The sequence below is a fragment of the Pantherophis guttatus genome, chromosome 2 (genome assembly GCF_059756535.1).
Source record: "Pantherophis guttatus breed Tessera chromosome 2, ASM5975653v1, whole genome shotgun sequence".
In the NCBI taxonomy this organism is placed as follows: Eukaryota; Metazoa; Chordata; class Lepidosauria; order Squamata; family Colubridae; genus Pantherophis; species Pantherophis guttatus.
Genome location: NC_142064.1, coordinates 76990613 through 77010773, shown reverse-complemented (window position 1 = coordinate 77010773; position 20161 = coordinate 76990613). Strand labels below are relative to the sequence as shown.

The window sequence follows — 20161 nt, the reverse complement described above, 5'->3', positions numbered from 1 at the left end:
TCTGGGCCTCCCATAGAATTATGTGGGTATACAAAGGAGATAACTTGATGGTTCTTTCTGGTAGCACTATAGTCTGAAATTATTACTTTTGCTTGGTTCCCATTTGTCCTGAAAAGCCTCTTCAAGAGAACTTTACATTTCCATGCTGAAAATTTAAAAATACAAAAAACATGGTAGTTGAAAGTAAGATTATAAGAATAAAAGTCAGCTCTACACTAAAGCACTAACCATATATTTTTCAAAATATTAAAAAAAATTATCTAAATATCTTGATTCTATTATGGGAATTCACTTTTTTTTAAAAAGTAATCTCTTCGTGTTCTTTGGCTGAAAATCTGTCAGTTGGTAGCAACTTTTATTTATTTAATAATTTTTACTTGAAAACATATTATACAAAAATAAAAGAGTAGGTTTGTATTTAGCAAGTGTGATTTAGACATCTTTTTCTCATGACTGCATGGGTTTTCTTTGCTTCTTCTACATAGCTTAAATATTACTGTATGCCAAGAAAATGTAGCCCTATGTTATATTAAAAAAATTAAGTGTGTATCCTGGATCCAGTACATACTTGGTAGAGAAGAAACTGCTTGTATGGACTGTCTGTACGGAAAACCTGCTCTTTCCAATATTTGCTGTGGTTCCTCACAGAAATCAAGTTTAAAAGTTTTCTTTTTACTTAAATTTTTTTAGACAAAGATGATAGGAAAAATCTACTTAAAACTTTGAAAATCATTGTTAATCATGTAGTCAGTAATAGGATGGGTGGTTAGTTGAACTGATTCATTGGTGCCAGTTCTATACAACATACCAAAACTGTAATTGTTTGTTTGTTTGTTTGTTTGTGACTTAATATACTGTGTGAACTTTGCCAGTCATGGCCTATTCAAATTGCCATAATTAAACTATGTCTTACCATGTTGTATAGGCTATCCAATTTGGACCCCTTTCATTGAACTATTCAATGAAATAGAAAGATGCTGGTTCTACTGATTTTAGGCAGTCTTGTATATACTTTATCATCCCTATTCTTTTTAATCAAGGCAAATGAACACAGTTTAGAAAGCAAGTTGACTATAAGCTAAATGAAAGCATTCTCAGGAGCTAAAGAATACTGGGTTGTATATTCTTGCATAGTAAGGTTTATAATTGTTTGGAAATAGCAGTACAATTTAGAATTTGAAGTGGCCTATTAGGTCATTAGTGGAGTCCCTTGCTTATTTCAGGAAGTTTAAAACTTGAGACAATATAAATATCATATCTCTGTTTGAAAAACTCCACAAAAAAAAAGCCTATTACTCTTTTAAGGAATAATTCTGTTGTCGAAACCCTTAATTTATAAATATTTTTTAATGTTTAGATGAAATCTATTTTTAACTTTAAAACATGAAATCTAGCCCTCTTTCTGGTCAGCAGAGTTAATTTTTTACTTAACTATCTTTCAAAATATTAGTACAGTGCTGTCATTAGCATCTTAGTTTACTCTTGTCCAGTCTATATATACATATTTCTTCAATATTTTCCATGGCTCTAGTTTATCCAATCTGTTGTGCATCTTTTTTTTTCTTCTGAACTCATTCACTACTTGTCTATATTCTTCTAAAATGAAATTAGGCATTCTAATCTAGCTGGGGTAAATCTGGAATAGGAATCTGAGACTTTTTCTTCTTTAGGGACAGATTATTCCCTGATAAGACTGATGATACCTTAAATTTATGCCAGGAAGTTTCTCCCTTTTTATAACAAGGGGCTATTGAGGATATAATTATGGGGGACTAGTCTTTTGCCTAAATACTTTATCCTTCCTAAGGAGGATTGTGACCTCATACTGTGTTGGACCTTTTCCATTTCATCTATTTTTTGAAAGGGTTATTTCAAGATAATATCAATTGCTTCCACCCTTCCCACTTGCAGAAGGGGTTGTGGTTTTCTTCTATAAAATTTGCAGGGGGATATACTGGGTGCATACTGTACATATCTGTAAAACCCTACTCTCATTGCTTCCACAGCTCTGATGGATTTATTTACTGTAGGATCTTATTATTTGCCTGTTTCATAATCCATGAGTTTTTTTCTTGTTTTCTGAATGTATTTATACATGTAAGTAATGCCATACCTAGAATACAGCATCCAGTTTTGATCACAACATTACAAAAAAGATGTTGAGACTTCGGAAAAAGTGCAGAAAAGAGAAACTAGGATAATTAAAGGCCTGGAGACTAAAACATATGAAGAATGGTGCAGGAACTGGGTACGGTTAGTCTAGAGAAAAGAAGGACTAGGGGTGACATAACATGATTCCAGTATTTGAGGGGCTGCCACAAAGAAGAGCAGGTCAATTTATTTTCCAAATCACCAGAAGGCAAGACAAGAAACAATGGATGGAAACTAATCAAGGAGAGAAGCAACCTGGAATTAAATAGAAACTTCCTAACAGTGAGAACAATTAACCAGTGGAACAGCTTGCCTTCAAAAGTTGTGGATGCTTCATCACTGGAGGTTTTTAAGAAGAGACTGGCAGCCATTTATCTCAAATTGTATATGTCAGGTTAAATGTCTAACACATTCATGTCACATTCCCTTATAGTCCTGCAAGGGTTAACACAACCACACATCCCATCACCCCACCTTACCTCTGACTCCTCCCCCTGGGTATAAGAGGTCTCACCACGAGGCCATCCAGTAGTTCCAGATGTGTACCTGCAAGAGAAGGACAAAAGGTCAGTTGCTATTAGAGGAATGAGCCTAGGAACAATCCAGGCCTGCAATAAAAGAATTTGTCTCGTGAGTTATTGGGTTAGATCCATCACTATATCAAATAGTAGCAGAGGATGGTTACCTATAACTCTGAATAATGACTGAATCAAACGTTTATTCTGAGAAGAACAGAATAAACACAAGAGCCATCAACAGACAAATGGCTGCACAACTATCTCCCTCTGGAGCCATTCCAAAGACCACCTCAGCTGGGAGAGAGCAGATGGACGATCCATGCACCCCATCCAGGGCTGAGCCACGCAGGGGAGATGAAGGGAATGGTACCAATATCACTCCACTCAGAAACAACAATTTCAAGACTGCCGTATTGAAAATAATGGAGCTACCCGTCACAGACAAGGACCTCGTTGCGAACCTCCAGAGACTGCTACAGGACCACAGAACAGCGAACGAGGAGAAGGAACCAACCTGCGAGAGCACAGATCCAGTAAGGGAAACATCACCCCAACCGGACGAGCTAGAGATGGCAGGATCCATTTTTGCGCCCTTTTCCCGGTGGCCATCTTGGAATGGCCAGCAACCAGTGAGAAGCCCGGATTCAAATCCGTTGGTGCGAACCTGCCCAAGTCCTAAAACAAATAAAGACTCATCCAAAAACAATGATAGAAATAAAAACCAAAAATCCAGGAGCTCACCTACTGAGCTCGAGATCGAGAAAGCAATGGAGACCCTCGAAGCAGCCTTCGGCTCTGCTTTCAAACCTCCTGCAGCAAGCACGAACCGCGAGGAAGCCCCTGGGACCCGAAGGGACCTCAGAGCAACCATCGGCAGGAAACACCGACCCTGCCACTCCCCGGGAAGGTGACTCACTTCTCCAATGAACAAAGAACATCAACCGCCTACAGACCGACCCCACGGCAGGACTCGAACTCACCACCCCTCCAACTATCGGCGCGAGACCCGAGGGAAGAAAACCAAGTCAACTACTTACCTGCTCTACGACCTCCTCTGGGCTTCTCTGCTCACCCAGGAACCAGCATCCGTGGATCAGGACCCGCCGCCGCTGCCGCTGAGCTGCCGGGCTTCGGAAGTCCTCAACCAATGACTGCGATGCCCCCACGCCTTCCATCGATGTTCGCAAGGGATTCAGCCACCCAGCAACAGGTTCCGACGCCCAGCGTGGAGTCCAGATACGCCAAGGGTAAGTCCAACCTCCCCCTGGCAGGCCTAGGCCTAGGAGCCGCGGCCACAAGCTCCTCACCTGACGACTTCCAGCGCGAAATGTGCTTCGCGCATGCCCAGTCTTCACCTGCAGGGAGAAAGGAAAAAAAAGTGTCTAGCAGTTTTTTTAACCTAAGCTCAAGCATCCCATTGCCTTATTGTGAATTCACTCACATCCAGGACCATGGACAGCTGCCTTCAGTAAGTAATTACCCAAATAATTCTGGAACATTACCTGCTAACTTTCCTAAACTACAGGTAGATGGGAGAAACCTTTTAGAATGGAGTCAGCAACTGCAAATAACATTTATGAAAGAAAACATGTTTTTTCTAATTTCAAACCCACCCCAGAAACCTTGGACATTTGAAATTGACTGTATTCATCACAGAGCTTTTTGTATATTATTAACCAGCATCTCACCCACTATGTACCCAAGCATAGGTGATCACATGATGGTACATGAGGTCATGCAAAAACTTTATAGCCTATTTTACAGTAGAAGTAGAGCCACCACTACAAAGATATCCAGAGATTTTCACTCTGCCAGGCTCAGGCCAGGGGTTCCCATGAGCGAGCACCTGTTGAAGCTAAATGCTACCAAGGCTGAATTAATGCAGAGAGGGGAAGCAATCACTGAGTAGAGTATGATGAGCATAGTCATAAACTCATTAGACAATAGCTGGGACAACTTTGTGACACAACTGGACAGTCTCAGTCTAGAACACTTATCATTAGACATACTCACCAACCGCCTAATTGCAGAGGATAACCTAAGGAGGGACCGCCATCTATCCAGGAGAGATCCTAGGCCCATCAAGAGGGTTGAGTTCCAGGATAGGGCAAAGGGTACTCCAGAATGCTTTTCTTGTGGTTCCAAGAGCCATTTAAAAAGGGATTGCCCCAGAAACAATAGGGACAGGGGATACAATGATTGCAGAGGGAGACAATCACCAGACCGCAGGCCTTTTAGGGAACGAGGACGCGGGTGGTCTCCCAACCCCAGGCGAAACAGTGAGCGTAGGGACAGTTCCAGGGACAGTAACCCCGGGTCCATGTATGGGTTCAGACATGAGAAGCCAGACTCCAAACAGGAAATAAGCAAGAACATGTGGCTCTTAGACTCAAGAGCCACTAACCACACCACACATAACCCAAATTTATTCATTTCCCTCATAGAGACAGATTTTGAGATCAGAGTGGCCAACCAGAGCATTGCCAAGGTAATAGGAAAGGAAAGTGTACATATCCCAGGAATAGGGAAAATAGAGGGGGTGCTATATATGCCCAAAATACCCTATAACGTGCTAGCTACCACTAAACTCACAACAGATACAAACACCAAAGTAATGTTCAAATAAGGCAGAGTATACTTATCCAATCAAGGGAGAAAGGTTGGGAAGGTAACCATACATGACGGTCTACCTTATTTTACGCCTAACGAGAATAACGAAGGGAGTGTAAACACAAGCACTGCCAATGAAGAAAAGGGAAACACAGAAACAGGAGGGATACACCAGAGGGAAACCAATTGCATGTCACCAGGTAAAAACACGGTATCTATGGGAAAGCCCATCCATGATAATTGTGCACACCTTCTCCACAGAAGACTAGGGCATACCAGTTTCCCAGTTGTTAAAAAAATGTTGGACTGTACCGAGGGTTTAAAAGTAAAAGATTGTGAGAATTATTTAGAGTGTTCCGTGTGTTCCATTACTATATCAGTATAGGGTCTCCTGCTTGAGCAGTGGGTTGGAATAGAAGACCTCCAAGGTCCCTTCCGGCTCTATTCTTATTGATTGAAATGTATATACTCTCTGTAAGTGTGGTGATTCTGTAAGAACAAACATAAGATCATGCCATATTTGTTTCTGATTGCAATTCAGAGTTCTTATTTTGACCATCAATGCCCTACATGGCTTGGCACTAAAGTATTTAAGACCATTTTCTGCACCTGGTTTCAACTCATCCGATTCAAAAATCTTAAAAGAATTTGCTTGAAATTCCCCATTTTCAGGATGTAAGGCGCAGGCATATGTGAAGGCTTATAGCAGGATCTTCTATACTTTGAAATAGTCTTCCCAAAGAAATCAGTCTACCCCCATTCCCCCCTCCCATACACTATTAAAAATGGAGTTACTTTGGAGAGTCTAAGGAACTCTCCATGTCATGAGATTGAATAATGAATTGATACTATTTGATTAATTGTTTTTTTTTACTGTGGATGTATATGAGCCACTCTCTTTTCAATTGTAGAAGAGAGATCAAATAAATCGTTTTTCCTCTTGGTTCGGCCCTATGTCGCGGATTCCTTCTACTAGTAGCTGATTTCAGACAATTTCACTCCTCAACCTATGTGCATCTATGTAAAGATGAAGAGCTCGTGTCCAGGCTCTTTATATCTGAGATACATATTCCAGCCATGAAGCATTGAGATATATGAACATATCTGAGCGTCTATCAATATAGAAGGCGGTGTTATGGTCACCTTTCTAGTCCTATGCCATGACCAGAGTGGCCAGATGATATTAGACAGACCCACAATAGTCTGGTCTATAAAGAAATAGTAATGGCAAACTATAAACCTGGATATAGCAATATCCTCCCTGATTGGCTCAGCTATAGTAGAAACCTAATCAAAAATGGAAACAAACACTGTCAAATCCAACTTGGGCAGCCACATTTAACCTATGCACACTGTAAGACAACATCTAACTTTTTGTAAGTGACTAGGGGTGACTGGTTCGGACCAGGTCGTTACTTCCTGATTTTAACTAGGAAGTATTTTTTTTTTACCTTCTGTGCATGCGCAGAAGGTTTTGCGCATGTGCAGAAGGTCTGCGTGCGCATATGACACACGTGCGCACTTCCGAACTGGTATGGAAGGTAAATAGATTTCACCGCTGGGATAGACCCTCAATTTGTTAGTTTAGAAAAAAATAAATTTCTTTCTGCATGTTTTCCACTCATTCTACTGTTAGAGTGCTGGTGAAGATCAACAAAGATTTAACCAACTTCACTCTTTTCTTACCTTAGTAGCCTCAGTAGCCATGGTTCACTGTGTTACCTTGCCTTGTTGCACTATCTCACCCATTTTTTGCCTTCTGAGTCAAGGTCCCCATTCTATACATCAGGGACACATCTTCACAGCTTGGAAGATTTGATTCTGTTACCTTCCTGGAACATATAACAGGTTACACTGACTTTTTGGAGACCTCCACCACAAGCTTTCCTATGCAATAATTGTGCAGAAAAATCTTTTGAGGTCTTAAAGTTCTCTCTTAATCACCTGGATTCCAAAGTCCAAGGGACTAAAATGCCTGGAATGCCAGGCTGGACATAATAGTACAGATCAAAATTCCATTATTTCATTAGCTACTTCTATTCATAGGACAAACTGAATAGGCATGTATATATCAGCCTGTGTGGGAAGCATACAGGATACCAGCTTTGCCATTGCCAAAACAAGAACAGATGGAAATTCCCTCCCACTCCAGAAATAATTGCTTTTTTAGCTCTTTATCTAGGACAAGCAGGAGAAAGAGGTGCAAGAATTAGAACACCAATTGCAGTATAAAAATAGACCAGCAGTTGCTGGAATTCTTTCATAATGGCTTCTTAGCTGTTCTAAGCCAATGAGCACCAGTGTTTCTGATTTCTTACCTGTAACCAAGTGTCCAATTGTCCTTTTTCTCAGGGTTCATTAGCTTCATTAATCTGCTGCAACATAAATGATAATTGTGTAGCATTCAGAGATAATATCATGATATACATATTTATGGACTGCAATCTGCTGCAGTATATGGACTATGTCGAGTACTCTCTGTCTGTCTGTCTGTCTGTCTGTCTGTCTGTCTGTCTGTCTATCGTTTGAGGGAATTGGGCTAGGAAGTACAACCACACATACATTGCTCTCTCTGACCCTAAAATTTGAGACGGTAATACTCTATAAACTGGATGAAGTGTTTAGGAATCACAAATATTTTGTTATAATCATTAGTCAACAGATTTCATTAATTTAATCTTGTCTAGATCGAACATTGAGAATCTGACCATATTAAACTATAGAACAGTGTATAATGTATAAGTGTAATGATTTTTTTTCTGTCTGTGCATTTATTAGGGCTGCAAAAATGGACCTTAAATGTTCTTTGGAAGAGTGTTCAATGGCATTAAATTTATTTCTTAACAATAAATTTTCAGAAGCTCTGGAATTACTTCGACCATGGTGAGTTTGTTTGCTAGAGTTTTTATCTGGTAGCTAGAAATGTATTTAAGGCCTCTGAATAATATAATTTCAATTTCTGTTCTTGCCTAAAATATTTCTTTTACAACTATTTAATCCCATACTCTAAAACAGAATTTTTAAAACTGTCAGAGAAGGGTCCCTAAATTTTGCCCTAGGCATGATAGTCAAATTTAGACCTTTGAATATCATGAATATAGTTTTTCTCCTGATTCTGTTTCCCAGCAGAGGCTCAAGGATTTCATGAAACAATATTGTGTTTTTTAAACTAGTCTTTTGCTATAAAGTGTGATTTTTAAAACGAACTTTTAAAATACCCCTATTTTTATTTATTTTACAAAATACTTAAGCTTTATTCATTCAGACTTGTCATTTTGTCAAAAAAACAAAATGTGTTTTTGTTTTCAGTGTTTTATAGAGTTGTAAGTTTTTATTCTTTTTGATATAAAAAGATTAAATTTTATTTATTAAAAATTGCATATTGATTTCTTGCCAGCACTTACCTCATGTGATAATTACTTTTATGGGAGAGAGGTCATCACAATATTGTAAGGTCTAGGAACCCCAGGCAAAAAGTGTTCCTGATTGTTTTACTTAAAATTAATATTTTAGCTCATATTTTGATATGGGGGTATTCACATATTCTTTGAAAAGCAAATAATAAAGGAGATTGGACTCCAAAATAATTCCCAAATAAAGAAAATGAATAATTTAAAGAATTTTATAGGCTTGGCTCAAAATATTACATTGAATACAAAGTAGCATTTTAAAAATAAACTGTATTGTAAAAATTATGTAAAATTTCACTTTTGTTTTTGACAATTGTAATTGGGTTTCTTATCACTGTTTTTATATTTTATTTTCAAAATAGGTCTAAAGATAGCATGTACCATGCCCTAGGTTATAGCACTATATTAGTTATTCAAGCAGCAATGACATTTGAACAACAAGATATCCAAATGGGACTGTGTACAATGAAAGAAGCTTTACAAACTTGTCAAAAGTAAGATGGAACAATTTTATGAACATTCTTGCAGTATTGACATAATCAGGATTGATATTATTTAATTATGTAATGAAAAATATATGTTTGTTTATATCCTCCCTCTATTATTTTTACAAATAAGACAGAATATATCCAACACCCTTTCTCCTCCTATTCACTCCACTACAACAACCATGTGAGATGGGTTGGGCAGAGAGAAAGGGACTAGCCCAAGGTCACCCAGCTGACTTTTATGGTAGGGCTCTAGTTAATTTGGAAAGAAAAAGGTATTTGTTATTTTAACAGAGAAAGCTCAACATTTTCATTATTAATATTTGTATGATTTTTATAACAATGAAGTTGGATGAAAAAGAAATGGCAATTTTCAAATTTTAAATCTGCTGTTGAATCCATTAAAAAACAAACCTGGATCTATTGTCTTTGCCCTCCCCTTCTCAAAATTAAGTAATATCTTTGCTACATTTTAAAACTTTACTACAGATATCCCTCAGATTATAACACTGCAGTAGCCAAGTAATTGAGATATCTCTAGAGCTTGTACTATCTATCAAATCACATAGAGCTAATCCACATAACCTGCTTGTCCCAGAACAAAGAGAAAAAATGCAGTGCAAAGAGTAACTAGAACATTGTGTATACCAATTCAAAGTAGCTTTTCAGATTGCAGCTAATGGTGAGTGGGAGTAGAATTTCACCAACAGTCACAACCTTAAAATGTTGCAACTAAGAGGTATGTAGAGTAACATGGGGCACGCTATTCTGGTGTGTGTGTGTGTGTGTGTGTGTGTGTGTAGGGTGTATTGTGAGAATGACAAGATTTAAGGAAGCATTACTTATTTCTGGCTCCAAGATTGAAGCACAACACAGCAAAGCAGTTGTATGAAAATGTCCATAATCTTCTGGCTCCAATCCCTTATTCCCCTAGCAGGTGGGCAAATTTGTGTTTTCTTAGCATCATGTTATTGGAAATTATTTGTGCAATAGTACAATGTGTTCTCCATTGTGGGTGGAGCCAGCAGCCAGGCATGGGTTGTACTCGTCTGTTCAGATTGATGGACTGAATCTGTCATAATTCTTAAGTCCCGCCCCTGTTGTTAGGGCTCCAGCTTTTGACTCAGTTCGTCAGTCTGGACAGATGTGTGGGACTGTTGCTCTGGCTATTTTGATCTTATTCATTGGACTTTGACTTTGGCTCTTTTTAGGATTCTGTTTAGGATTCTTTGTTTTTTATGATAGTTGCTTTAATTAAACAAAGAGGCTAAAAGTGTGTTTTTGTCATTTATGTTGATATAGGTTTAGAAAAAGAAACACAGTGGTGGAATCATTATCCAGTTTGGTTTCAAAACAGTCTGCAGATCAGCTGAGTGAAGGTAAGAATATATATGCAGACATCCCATGATATTTTAGTCTATTTTGCAAAAAGTTGTATATATTTTTCACACATATAAATGCACACATGGTGAAAAATATGTACAACATTTGCAAAATAGTCTAAAACTCAAATATCATGGGAGGTGTGCTTTCTTTATTTTTATTTAAAGATATGTTTAACTTTTTTCACTTCTGTAGAAAGAAAAAATCCTGCCCAGATTATCAGCATATCAGGGTTCTGTTTTGATCTGCCTTGTGAAACTTTGGTGTCAAAGGATGCGAATCACACCCAAATTGTTTTCTGGATGGCAAACTGTCCCAATCTTCACCCTTAAAAATCTAAAAACCATGGGAGCCTAAAAGTTGATTATCAATAGTTAATATTTTATAAATCTTAACATTTAATTTTAATGTTGGTTTAGATGTTGCTCATTCAATTAATAGGCCCCTTTCATTTCCTTACACTGGCAACAATGTGGAGGGCATTTTAGGACATTATGTGCACAAGAAGACGTGCCTGAATATAATTTAGAGTTCAGTATTAATTAACTTTCTAACTGACGGATGCTACAAGCTCTGATATAACAGGCCTTATAAAACACCTATAAAACACATAAGTCTGGCAATGACCCATGTAATAATTTTGTTATTGCTGAAATTTTACACAGTAATATGGAATGGTGCACCTCTGAATTTGCTTCCTTGTTCATCTATATCATGCACAGTATCAAAGGACTGCAGTCTAGCCATTACAGCTAGTCTGTGACATAGGACTGATTGCTTTATGGCTGTTCAAAGTTACATCAACCACCCATAAAAGCTATTTATGGCTTTTGTGTACAGCCATTGGGTCCCCACAGGCCTTTTCTTCCTCCCACGGGTCCTGCAGGCCTTAAGCCTGATTCTACCCCACCAAGCCTCACATTCTTCTCCTCATTTACCTTTTGAAGAACTCTGGAGCCTTTTGCAGCACTGGAAGGATCGCTTAATCGCACAGCCATGTAGCCCAATTCCGGAAGTTCCCACCATGTTCCCAGTGGCCACATTGAATTCTGATATGATGATCCTAATTTTCACAAAGCAACCTAGAAACTTGGCAGCTAAAAACCAGATTATAAATCAGGTAAAATACTCCAAATATTTGCCTATGAATTTTTATAATTCTACTAAATGCAAGGCAGATCAACATTAGGTAAAGGTAAAGGTTCCCCTTGTACATGCATGCTAGTTGTTCCCGACTCTAGGGGGCAGTGTTCATTTCCGTTTCTTAACTGAAGAGCCAGCGCTGTCTGATGATGATTCCATGGTCATGTGCCCGGCATGATTAAACACCAAAGGCGCACAGAACGCTGTTACCTTCCCACCAAAGTGGTCCCTATTTTTCTATTTGCATTTTTACATGTTTTTAAACTGCTAGGTTGACAGAAGCTGGGGCACGTAACGGGAGCTCACTCCGTTACGTGGCACTAGTGATTTGAATTGCCAAACTGCTGACCTTTCTGATTGACAAGCTCAGCGTTTTAGCCACTGAGCCACCACGTCCCCTACATCAACATTACATCATCCAAAATGCATGAAAAATAACAGTTATAATCCTATAGCACAGTCAAACATCATCACAGGAAATGCTTTATGCCATTTTGGATGATGTCATAATTTTATGATAATTTTTATGTCATTAAATGTTTTATAAAATTTACCAAATTTCAATTCCACCGGAGTCCTTGATCCCAAATTTTGGACATGTTCTATAAATTAGCCCATTTGAGATAATTTGGTTCAAAAATTGTTGCCTTTTGCCCAGTTAAAGGTTACAAGAACAAGTGTTTTAACGGTATATGGATACTTTCTGATGGCCCCAAGTGTTCCAAACAAGCTAATAAAAAGAAATCCAAGTGAATTACAATTGGACCCTTCTGGATAAGGGCCTATTGAATCCATACTTCATATCCTGCTGCTAAATTTTATTGTTTTATAAGGGTCAAACGACCCATTTTATCATCACTTATTCACCAAAGTACTCAGTAAATTCTTACCTATTCTATGTAAAGTTAAATACACAGACTAGTACTCGGTTTCTATAAACATTATCTAATTTGGTTACATGTTTGTAAAACCAAGTGCAATTTGATTGCTTTGATGATCTAGTTATAAAACTATTGCGTCCCATTGGATGTCAATTTGTTGTATTCTGATTAGTGACCATAGTAAAGAACCAATGTTGCTACTGGTAGGTGTTGCCTTAAGTATTATATGTTATTTATTTATTTATTGGTTCGATTTATATGCCGGGCGGCTTACAATGCGTTAAGCAATAGCCTTCATACTTTTGTATATACCTGCTTAGTAGGGCTTTCCCCCCTCCCCCCCGCAAGCAGTGTTCTTTTTTATACAAAGTCAGCTTATTGCCCCCACAAACCGGGTCCTCATTTTACTTACCTCGAAAGGATGGAAGGCTAAGTCACCCTTGAACCTGGTGAGATTTGAACTTGCAGTAATTGCAGGCAGCTGGTGTTACTTAACAGTGCTTTAGTCTGCTGCGCCACCAAGGCTCTTACTGTATATGCTGTATACTGTATATGCTGTATGTGTCCTTATAAGCCTTTCATATGTATTCAGCAAGCTTTCCTGAACAATTGGAATGGATTGCATGTATATTTATATTTCTTTGTAACCAAATACAGTACATATTTTCGATATCATTTCTTCTTTATGTCTTAAGAACTTTAAGAACTGCCAAAACAGTTAAAATGTCATCATTATTTCTACAGGCTCAGTGTTAGTTCTCCAAGTAAATATTGGTGCAGTTGTTTCATTATGTGATTTAAAAACAAAACAAAACCCAAACAACTTACACCATCTCAACATAAAAAGCTTTCCAAAATCCTGGTTTAGATTTCAGGTACAAATTTTCAAGGGATTTTAACAAGCCTTGATTCCCTTGACCTCTATACCAGTATTGGTCTGGTTTATGAATTATTTTCAGCTTTACTTAGAATTATTTTTATCTATGTAAAATACTTTAAAAAATTATTTGGGCTACCAGATAAACTAAAAGTATTTGATTAAAAACATAATGTATATTATAGAAACAATAAAAACATTAACATAAAGCAAAACAGTTTGCAAAAATAGTAAAGAGACACATATCTTCAGTGTTTGATTAAATAATAGGGAGAAAAGATAACTGGTTAGAAAAAGTATATGAAATTAAAGGCTAACGTAAGAGAAATAACGTTAGTCAATTTAAAAAACAATACAAATGTGAGAATACAGCAATATTTTGTGGAATGCCTTTTGGTTTTTAGCATTTCTTGCTTTAATAAAAATGCTGGGTACTAGATATATATATATATATATACATATATACGTATTTCTTTTTTAATAGAGGAAATGCATGCAGAACTCTGTTATGCTGAATGTTTACTGCAGAAAGCAGCCTTGACATTTGTACAGGTAAATATAGTGTACAAGTAATATAGTTTGTGTATATATTGCCAATCTATTAGAATATAGGACTTTAAAAACAAAATTTTCTTTGGTATCTTGCTATTGCCTTTCTGAGGCAAGACATTCAGATACAAGTATGAATTTATTAATATTAAGACATGGAGAAAGATTAGAATTTCAGTAGTGAAAGCAGTTTGCATTTACTTTTAAAAGCTAAAGTAGGATTTGTGAATCTCAGTGAAGTCATCTGGCAAATTATCTTCAGCACACACTTTTTTCTTATCCATGAGATTCTTCCATCAAATATTACAGAAATTTGGAAGCCATAAATTCTGTATGCATACTATAATGTTCAGAAATATTGTTGCCCAAATGTCTTATATGGAATTATCACTTGCTTCTATACAAGATTGTCTTGCCAGTTTCTACAGCGTTAGATGTGACTGTGTTCTTTTTGAGATGTTCTCACCTGAAACACATCCTGCTTCATAGACAGACATTATCAATTTCTTCCTTGTTTGCTCGTGCTTTGGAACCAACCTGTTTGCTTTTCTCCTGTGCTAAAAAAACACCATGCTACATTATAGATACAGTAATGACTCTTGCCATTCTGTTTCCTGTAATGATAGATGGAAAGCCTTTTTACCCATCCTATAATCATGGATTCTAAATTTCAATAAAATGTTTTTCTGGCCAAATCTGACTTAGCTTCCATATTTATCCACATCTTCTGTATGTGTGTGACTTTAGGAAAAGGTGTTGGGGATTGGTTCTGCATTGGAATGCTGTTAACCAACTCCAAAATTGTGGCTCTCAGCGAAGAAATAACATTCTGATTTTGAATATAAATCCTATTTATACAGTTGATTAATATTCTGTCTTTGCTGGTGAACTTTGCTATCCTACATACACAATTATATAGAAGTTTGATAGTGAGATTTACTCCTTAGGTTGCAAAAATCAGCTTGCAAGAGGGCACTCTTTATCAGATCAGATATGGCTCTGATAAAAAAACTAATAAGTAAGGAAGAACTTACAGTACAATCAAGCAATAAAGCTAAAGATATTCTTTGCCTGTTATGTATTGAAATATCAGATCTTGCTAAACAGGCTGCTTAGAACATGTTGAATCTGGCAACTTGGTTGTTATTCAAATGATACTTATTTGATAGGAGTGAGAAATGTGTCTGAAAGCCAGAATTTCTACAATTAAGCCCTCTCTCTTAATCTTCAGTAAATATATATGCAGGATCATCTTTGTAAACTGTCAAAGAACTCAGTAAATAGTAAAATAATTGTTCATGATTATACTCTATTGAAGCTTTTGTGCAATCCTTGTATTCATAGACCTGAAGTATGTGTTCAGAGTCAGAATCTTTTATCATTAAATATTTATCAAATGTTTTATCAAATTCATATTTAGGAATATCTTAAAAATCAACAGTACAGCCTATTAAAAATAAGTAGGGTTGTACTTCAGTACAAGTACAAGTACTTCAGTACAAGTACAACTACATTACAAGCTTAACGTTCCTATATTTTCAAGATGAGCATATTTGATATAAACTATTAGTTATTAACTAATTATGAATCATATTGCATAATACCATTCATATACTAAAACTGGAATCATACAGAAATTGTACCTTTTGTGTAAAGATAACAAGTGGAAATTGCTGAAGAATTCTGTTTACTAATCAAAAGATTCTGGAAATGCCAAGCTTTGTTGACCTGGCAGGTATCACGGAGACCTGGTTGGGCCATGAGGGGGGAGTTCCCCTCGTGGAGATGTGCCCATCAGGCTTCCGTGCATTTCATCAGCCGAGAGCTCAGGGCAGGGGCGGGGGGGTGGCGGTCATTTTAAAAGAAGGTCTTGATCCGAGGGAGACCACTGTACCTCAGATAGCCGGATGTGAGTCCCTTTTTGTGAAGTGGGGTCGTGGGGTGCAGATGGGTCTGTTGATCACGTACCTGGCTCCCTGCCACGTGGCAACGACCCTGCCCGAACTCCTCAATGTTATAGCCGAGGTGGCGGCTGATACCCCCAGACTTGTGGTCATGAGGGATTTCAACCTGCCATCCATCGGTGAGACATCTGAGGTAGCTCGGGAGTTCATGGCTTCCATGACGGCCATGGACCTGACCCAAGTAATTCACGGCCCTACTCATATGGGGGGACACACTCTGGACTTAGTTTTTATCTCTGGTCAGTGGTTGAGTGGCCTTGATATAGGGGATGTAGCTATTGAACCCTTGTCATGGTCTGACCACTCGCTCCTTCGACTTGACTTTCTGACCGCTGTACCCCGTCGCAGGGAGGCGGAACCGACCAGGTGGTTCCGCCCCAGGCGCCTGATGGACCCTGATAGGTTCCAGATGGAGCTTGGGCCATTTCCTGAGACTCTAGCTCATGACTCGGCTGACGACCTGGTGGCCGCCTGGGATAGGGCGGCTGCCGGGGCTTTGGACCGGGTCGTGCCTTTGCGGCCTCTGACCCGGCTCCGAACTCACTTAGCTCCTTGGTTTTCCGAGGAGCTGAGGGTGATGAAACGCCGGAAAAGACGCCTAGAGAGCGGTTGGAGGGCCAGTCGTTCCGAGTCTGACTTGACACTGGTAAGGTCTCATATTAAGACCTACCTAGTGGCGATAAAAGCGGCGAAATCTAGCTATTTTGCCGCTCTTATTGCGTCATCAGATAACCGCCCAGCCGCCCTGTTTAGGGTGACCCGCTCCCTCCTCCATCTGGGAGCGCGGGAGGACCCCTTGCAGGGCCGAGCTGAGGATTTTGTACAGTATCTGGATGATAAAATAACTCAGATTCGGGAAGACTTGGCCGCCGACTGGGTTAGTTCAGACGAGATGACTGAGGCAGGCCTTGAGAGTGTTATCTGGGAGGAGTTCGATCCTGTGGCTCCCGAGGACGTGGACAGGATCTTGGGGCGGCTGAACGCAACCACATGTTTATTGGACCCGTGTCCCTCCTGGTTGGTGCTGGCTTCCTGGGAGGTTACACGAGGCTGGCTCCAGGGGATTATTAATGCTTCTTTGAGCGAGGGTGTCCTGCCGGCCGCCTTGAAAGAGGCGGTGGTGAGGCCTCTCCTCAAGAAGCCATCCCTGGACCCGGCTGTTTTGGCTAACTATCGTCCAGTCTCCAACCTTCGCTTTATTGCGAAGGTTGTTGAGAGTGTGGTGGCGCGACAGCTTCCCCAGTACCTGGATGAAGCTGTCTATCTGGATCCGCTCCAGTCCAGCTTCAGACCTGGGTACAGCACGGATACGGCATTGGTCGCGTTGGTGGATGATCTCTGGAGAGCCCGGGATAGGGGTTCTTCCTCTATCCTGGTCCTATTAGACCTCTCAGCGGCTTTTGATACCATCGACCATGGTATCATGTTGCGCCGGCTGGAGGGACTGGGAGTGGGGGGCACCGTTTTGCGGTGGTTCTCCTCCTATCTCTCCGACCGGTCGCAATCCGTGTTGACAGGGGGGCAGCGGTCGACCCCAAGGCGCCTTGTTTGTGGGGTGCCGCAAGGGTCGGTCCTCTCGCCCCTCCTGTTCAACATTTATGTGAAGCCGCTGGGTGAGATCATCCGTGGTTTTGGGGTGGAGTTCCATCAGTACGCTGATGATACTCAGCTGTACATTTCCACCCCAGACCATCCCAATGATGCCTTGGAAGTGATGTCCCAGTGCCTGGAGGCCGTGCGGGTCTGGATGGGGAGAAACAGGCTTCGACTCAACCCTTCCAAGACCGAGTGGCTGTGGCTGCCGGCGTCCCGGTATAGCCAGCTGACGCCATCGCTGGTTATTGGGGGCGAATCATTGGCCCCCACGGAGAGGGCCCGCAACTTGGGTGTCCTCCTGGATGCGCGGCTGTCTTTAGAAGGGCATATGACAGCCGTGGCCAGGGGGGCTTTTTGTCAGGTTCGCCTGATACGCCAGTTGCGCCCCTTTCTGGACCGGGACTCCCTACGCACGGTCACTCAAGCACTCGTCACTTCTCGTCTGGACTATTGTAACGCTCTCTACATGGGGCTCCCCTTGGGGTACACCCGGAGGCTCCAACTGGTGCAGAATGCGGCTGCGCGGGGGATTATGGGAGCGACGGGGCGCTCCCATGTGACTCCTCCTGCGCGAGCTGCATTGGCTTCCGGTGGACTTCCGGGTGCGCTTCAAGGTGTTGGTGATCACCTTTAAAGCGCTCCATGGCTTAGGGCCAGGGTACTTACGGGACCGCCTTCTGCCACCAATAGCCTCCCACCGGCCGGTTCGCTCCCACAGAGAGGGCCTCCTCAGGGTGCCGTCGGCCAGACAATGCCGGCTGACGACCCCCAGGAGGAGAGCCTTCTCTGTGGTGGCACCTACCCTATGGAACAATCTACCCCCAGAGATACGAGTGATCTCCGACCTTTGGATTTTTCGTCGGGCCCTAAAAACTTATTTTTTCCAGTTAGCCGGTCTGTCTTGATTTTAGGGTTAGTTTTAAAATTTTAATATTGATTTTAAATTGACAAGTTTTAAATTATGGGCCAAATTTATAAATTATTTTAACTTTATTTTTTAACTGTGATGTTTTGTATAGATGTTTTTATCTTGGCTGTTCACCGCCCTGAGTCCGAAAGGAGAAGGGCGGTATAGAAATTTGAATAAAGTAAAGTAAAGTAAAGTAATAATGTTGTTACTGTAACTAATATTACAGTTCTTGTTATTTTTATTATCATTTACTTTTAGCACCATCTAGTGTTATCATATGTTACTTCAATTTGTTCCATAATGTTTTGTTTCTCAGTGATTTCTTTAATGAAGTCTCTTGGTTAAGAATAGCTTTCACATTCTTCTATATATATTTAGAAGTGTGTGTGTGTGTGAACATTTAATTTTTAAAGCTATTTTCAAAATATACATTTTATAGTGTTTATTCATTTTAAAAATCCATGAGTATGATGTATACAGCTGTACTATTTTATTCATTATTTAATTTAAAGTGTATTTTTCTTCCAGGATGAAAATATGATCAATTTCATCAAAGGTGGCTTGAAAATCAGAACAAGTTATCAAATATATAAGTACGCTCATATAGTATTTCACTTTGGCTGTGTATTATGTCTGTTCGTGTTTTATGTTTCAGTAAATTAATTCCCCATCGTAGGTTGAAATAGTGGGGGGAAATTTCCTGGATTAAATTTTTTTTTTACAATTCTATCATTTTGGCAGTGATCTCAGTCCTGCCTTTATTTACTCCCCTCTCCTTTAAAAATTATGCCAGATGGAAGATCGAAGACAAGAATAGAATATGACTATGAATTTACAAAGATAAAGCAGAACAAAACATAAATAATAATGATAAATCTATATATATATATTTGGATTGTTTTATATTTTCTGATACCAATGGTAATTGCTTGTGAATTACTTTCTATTGGCAAATCATTTCCATAACATTATTAAGAAAACTGCAGGGTTGCAGACACCAGGAATTAAGCTTGGCTCAGTGCCATCCTTACTGCTAGATATGCAAAAGGTTATGGTTACATCATATGCTAAGCAGGGCCACAAGATATCTAGGGTTACTTCCAATTGTGTGATTCTGCCATTTAAAATACACAGGTGATTATAGAAGACACAAAATATTGTGTTTCTATATAAAGAAATAGGATCTTTATATAAAAAAATAGTATAAAGAAATAGGGATAGACATGGGTGAAATTAAGCAGGCATGGTGTGGATATGAATGAATCTAAAAACGGTATCAGAAATTATAAACTCCTGATTGTAATGTTTTTCCATTTCATCAAATTAGCTAGGGATTGTAGCTAATATGAGATTATAGATCTATAATATGAGATTATAGATCTTTGACAGTATTTATATGTATTTCAGTTTAAAAAAACCCTGGGATCTGATTTTAAATGAGGTTGTCAGGAATTATATAGAAAATAAGTTTATACTTACAAAAAATACCCCTTGTGAGAGCTTGTAATAGTCTTTTCCCCTTTCTTTCCCCCTTATGCCTCCTTTTTCAGATTTGTAAATTTATAAAGATACTAAGTAAGCATTTAATACACTGATATTACAATGTAAGTAGGCAAATACTGGGTGTCATTGGTCAAATTACTCTGAAATCATAGATTTTGGAATTCTAGAATAGAAAATA

At 39.3% G+C, this 20161-nt stretch overlaps 1 protein-coding gene across 2 annotated transcripts in view; it reads left to right on the top strand.

The window, feature by feature from the left end:
• Positions 1-20161, top strand: part of TTC39B (tetratricopeptide repeat domain 39B) — a 73542-nt gene that overhangs the window by 39596 nt on the left and 13785 nt on the right. For both annotated transcript variants that reach the window (XM_034410468.3, XM_034410469.3), the window contains 5 exons: positions 8058-8162; positions 9052-9183; positions 10480-10556; positions 13946-14013; positions 19009-19073. In XM_034410468.3, coding sequence (XP_034266359.2) covers positions 8058-8162; positions 9052-9183; positions 10480-10556; positions 13946-14013; positions 19009-19073 — 447 coding nt within the window. The remainder of the gene's footprint in view (positions 1-8057; positions 8163-9051; positions 9184-10479; positions 10557-13945; positions 14014-19008; positions 19074-20161) is intronic.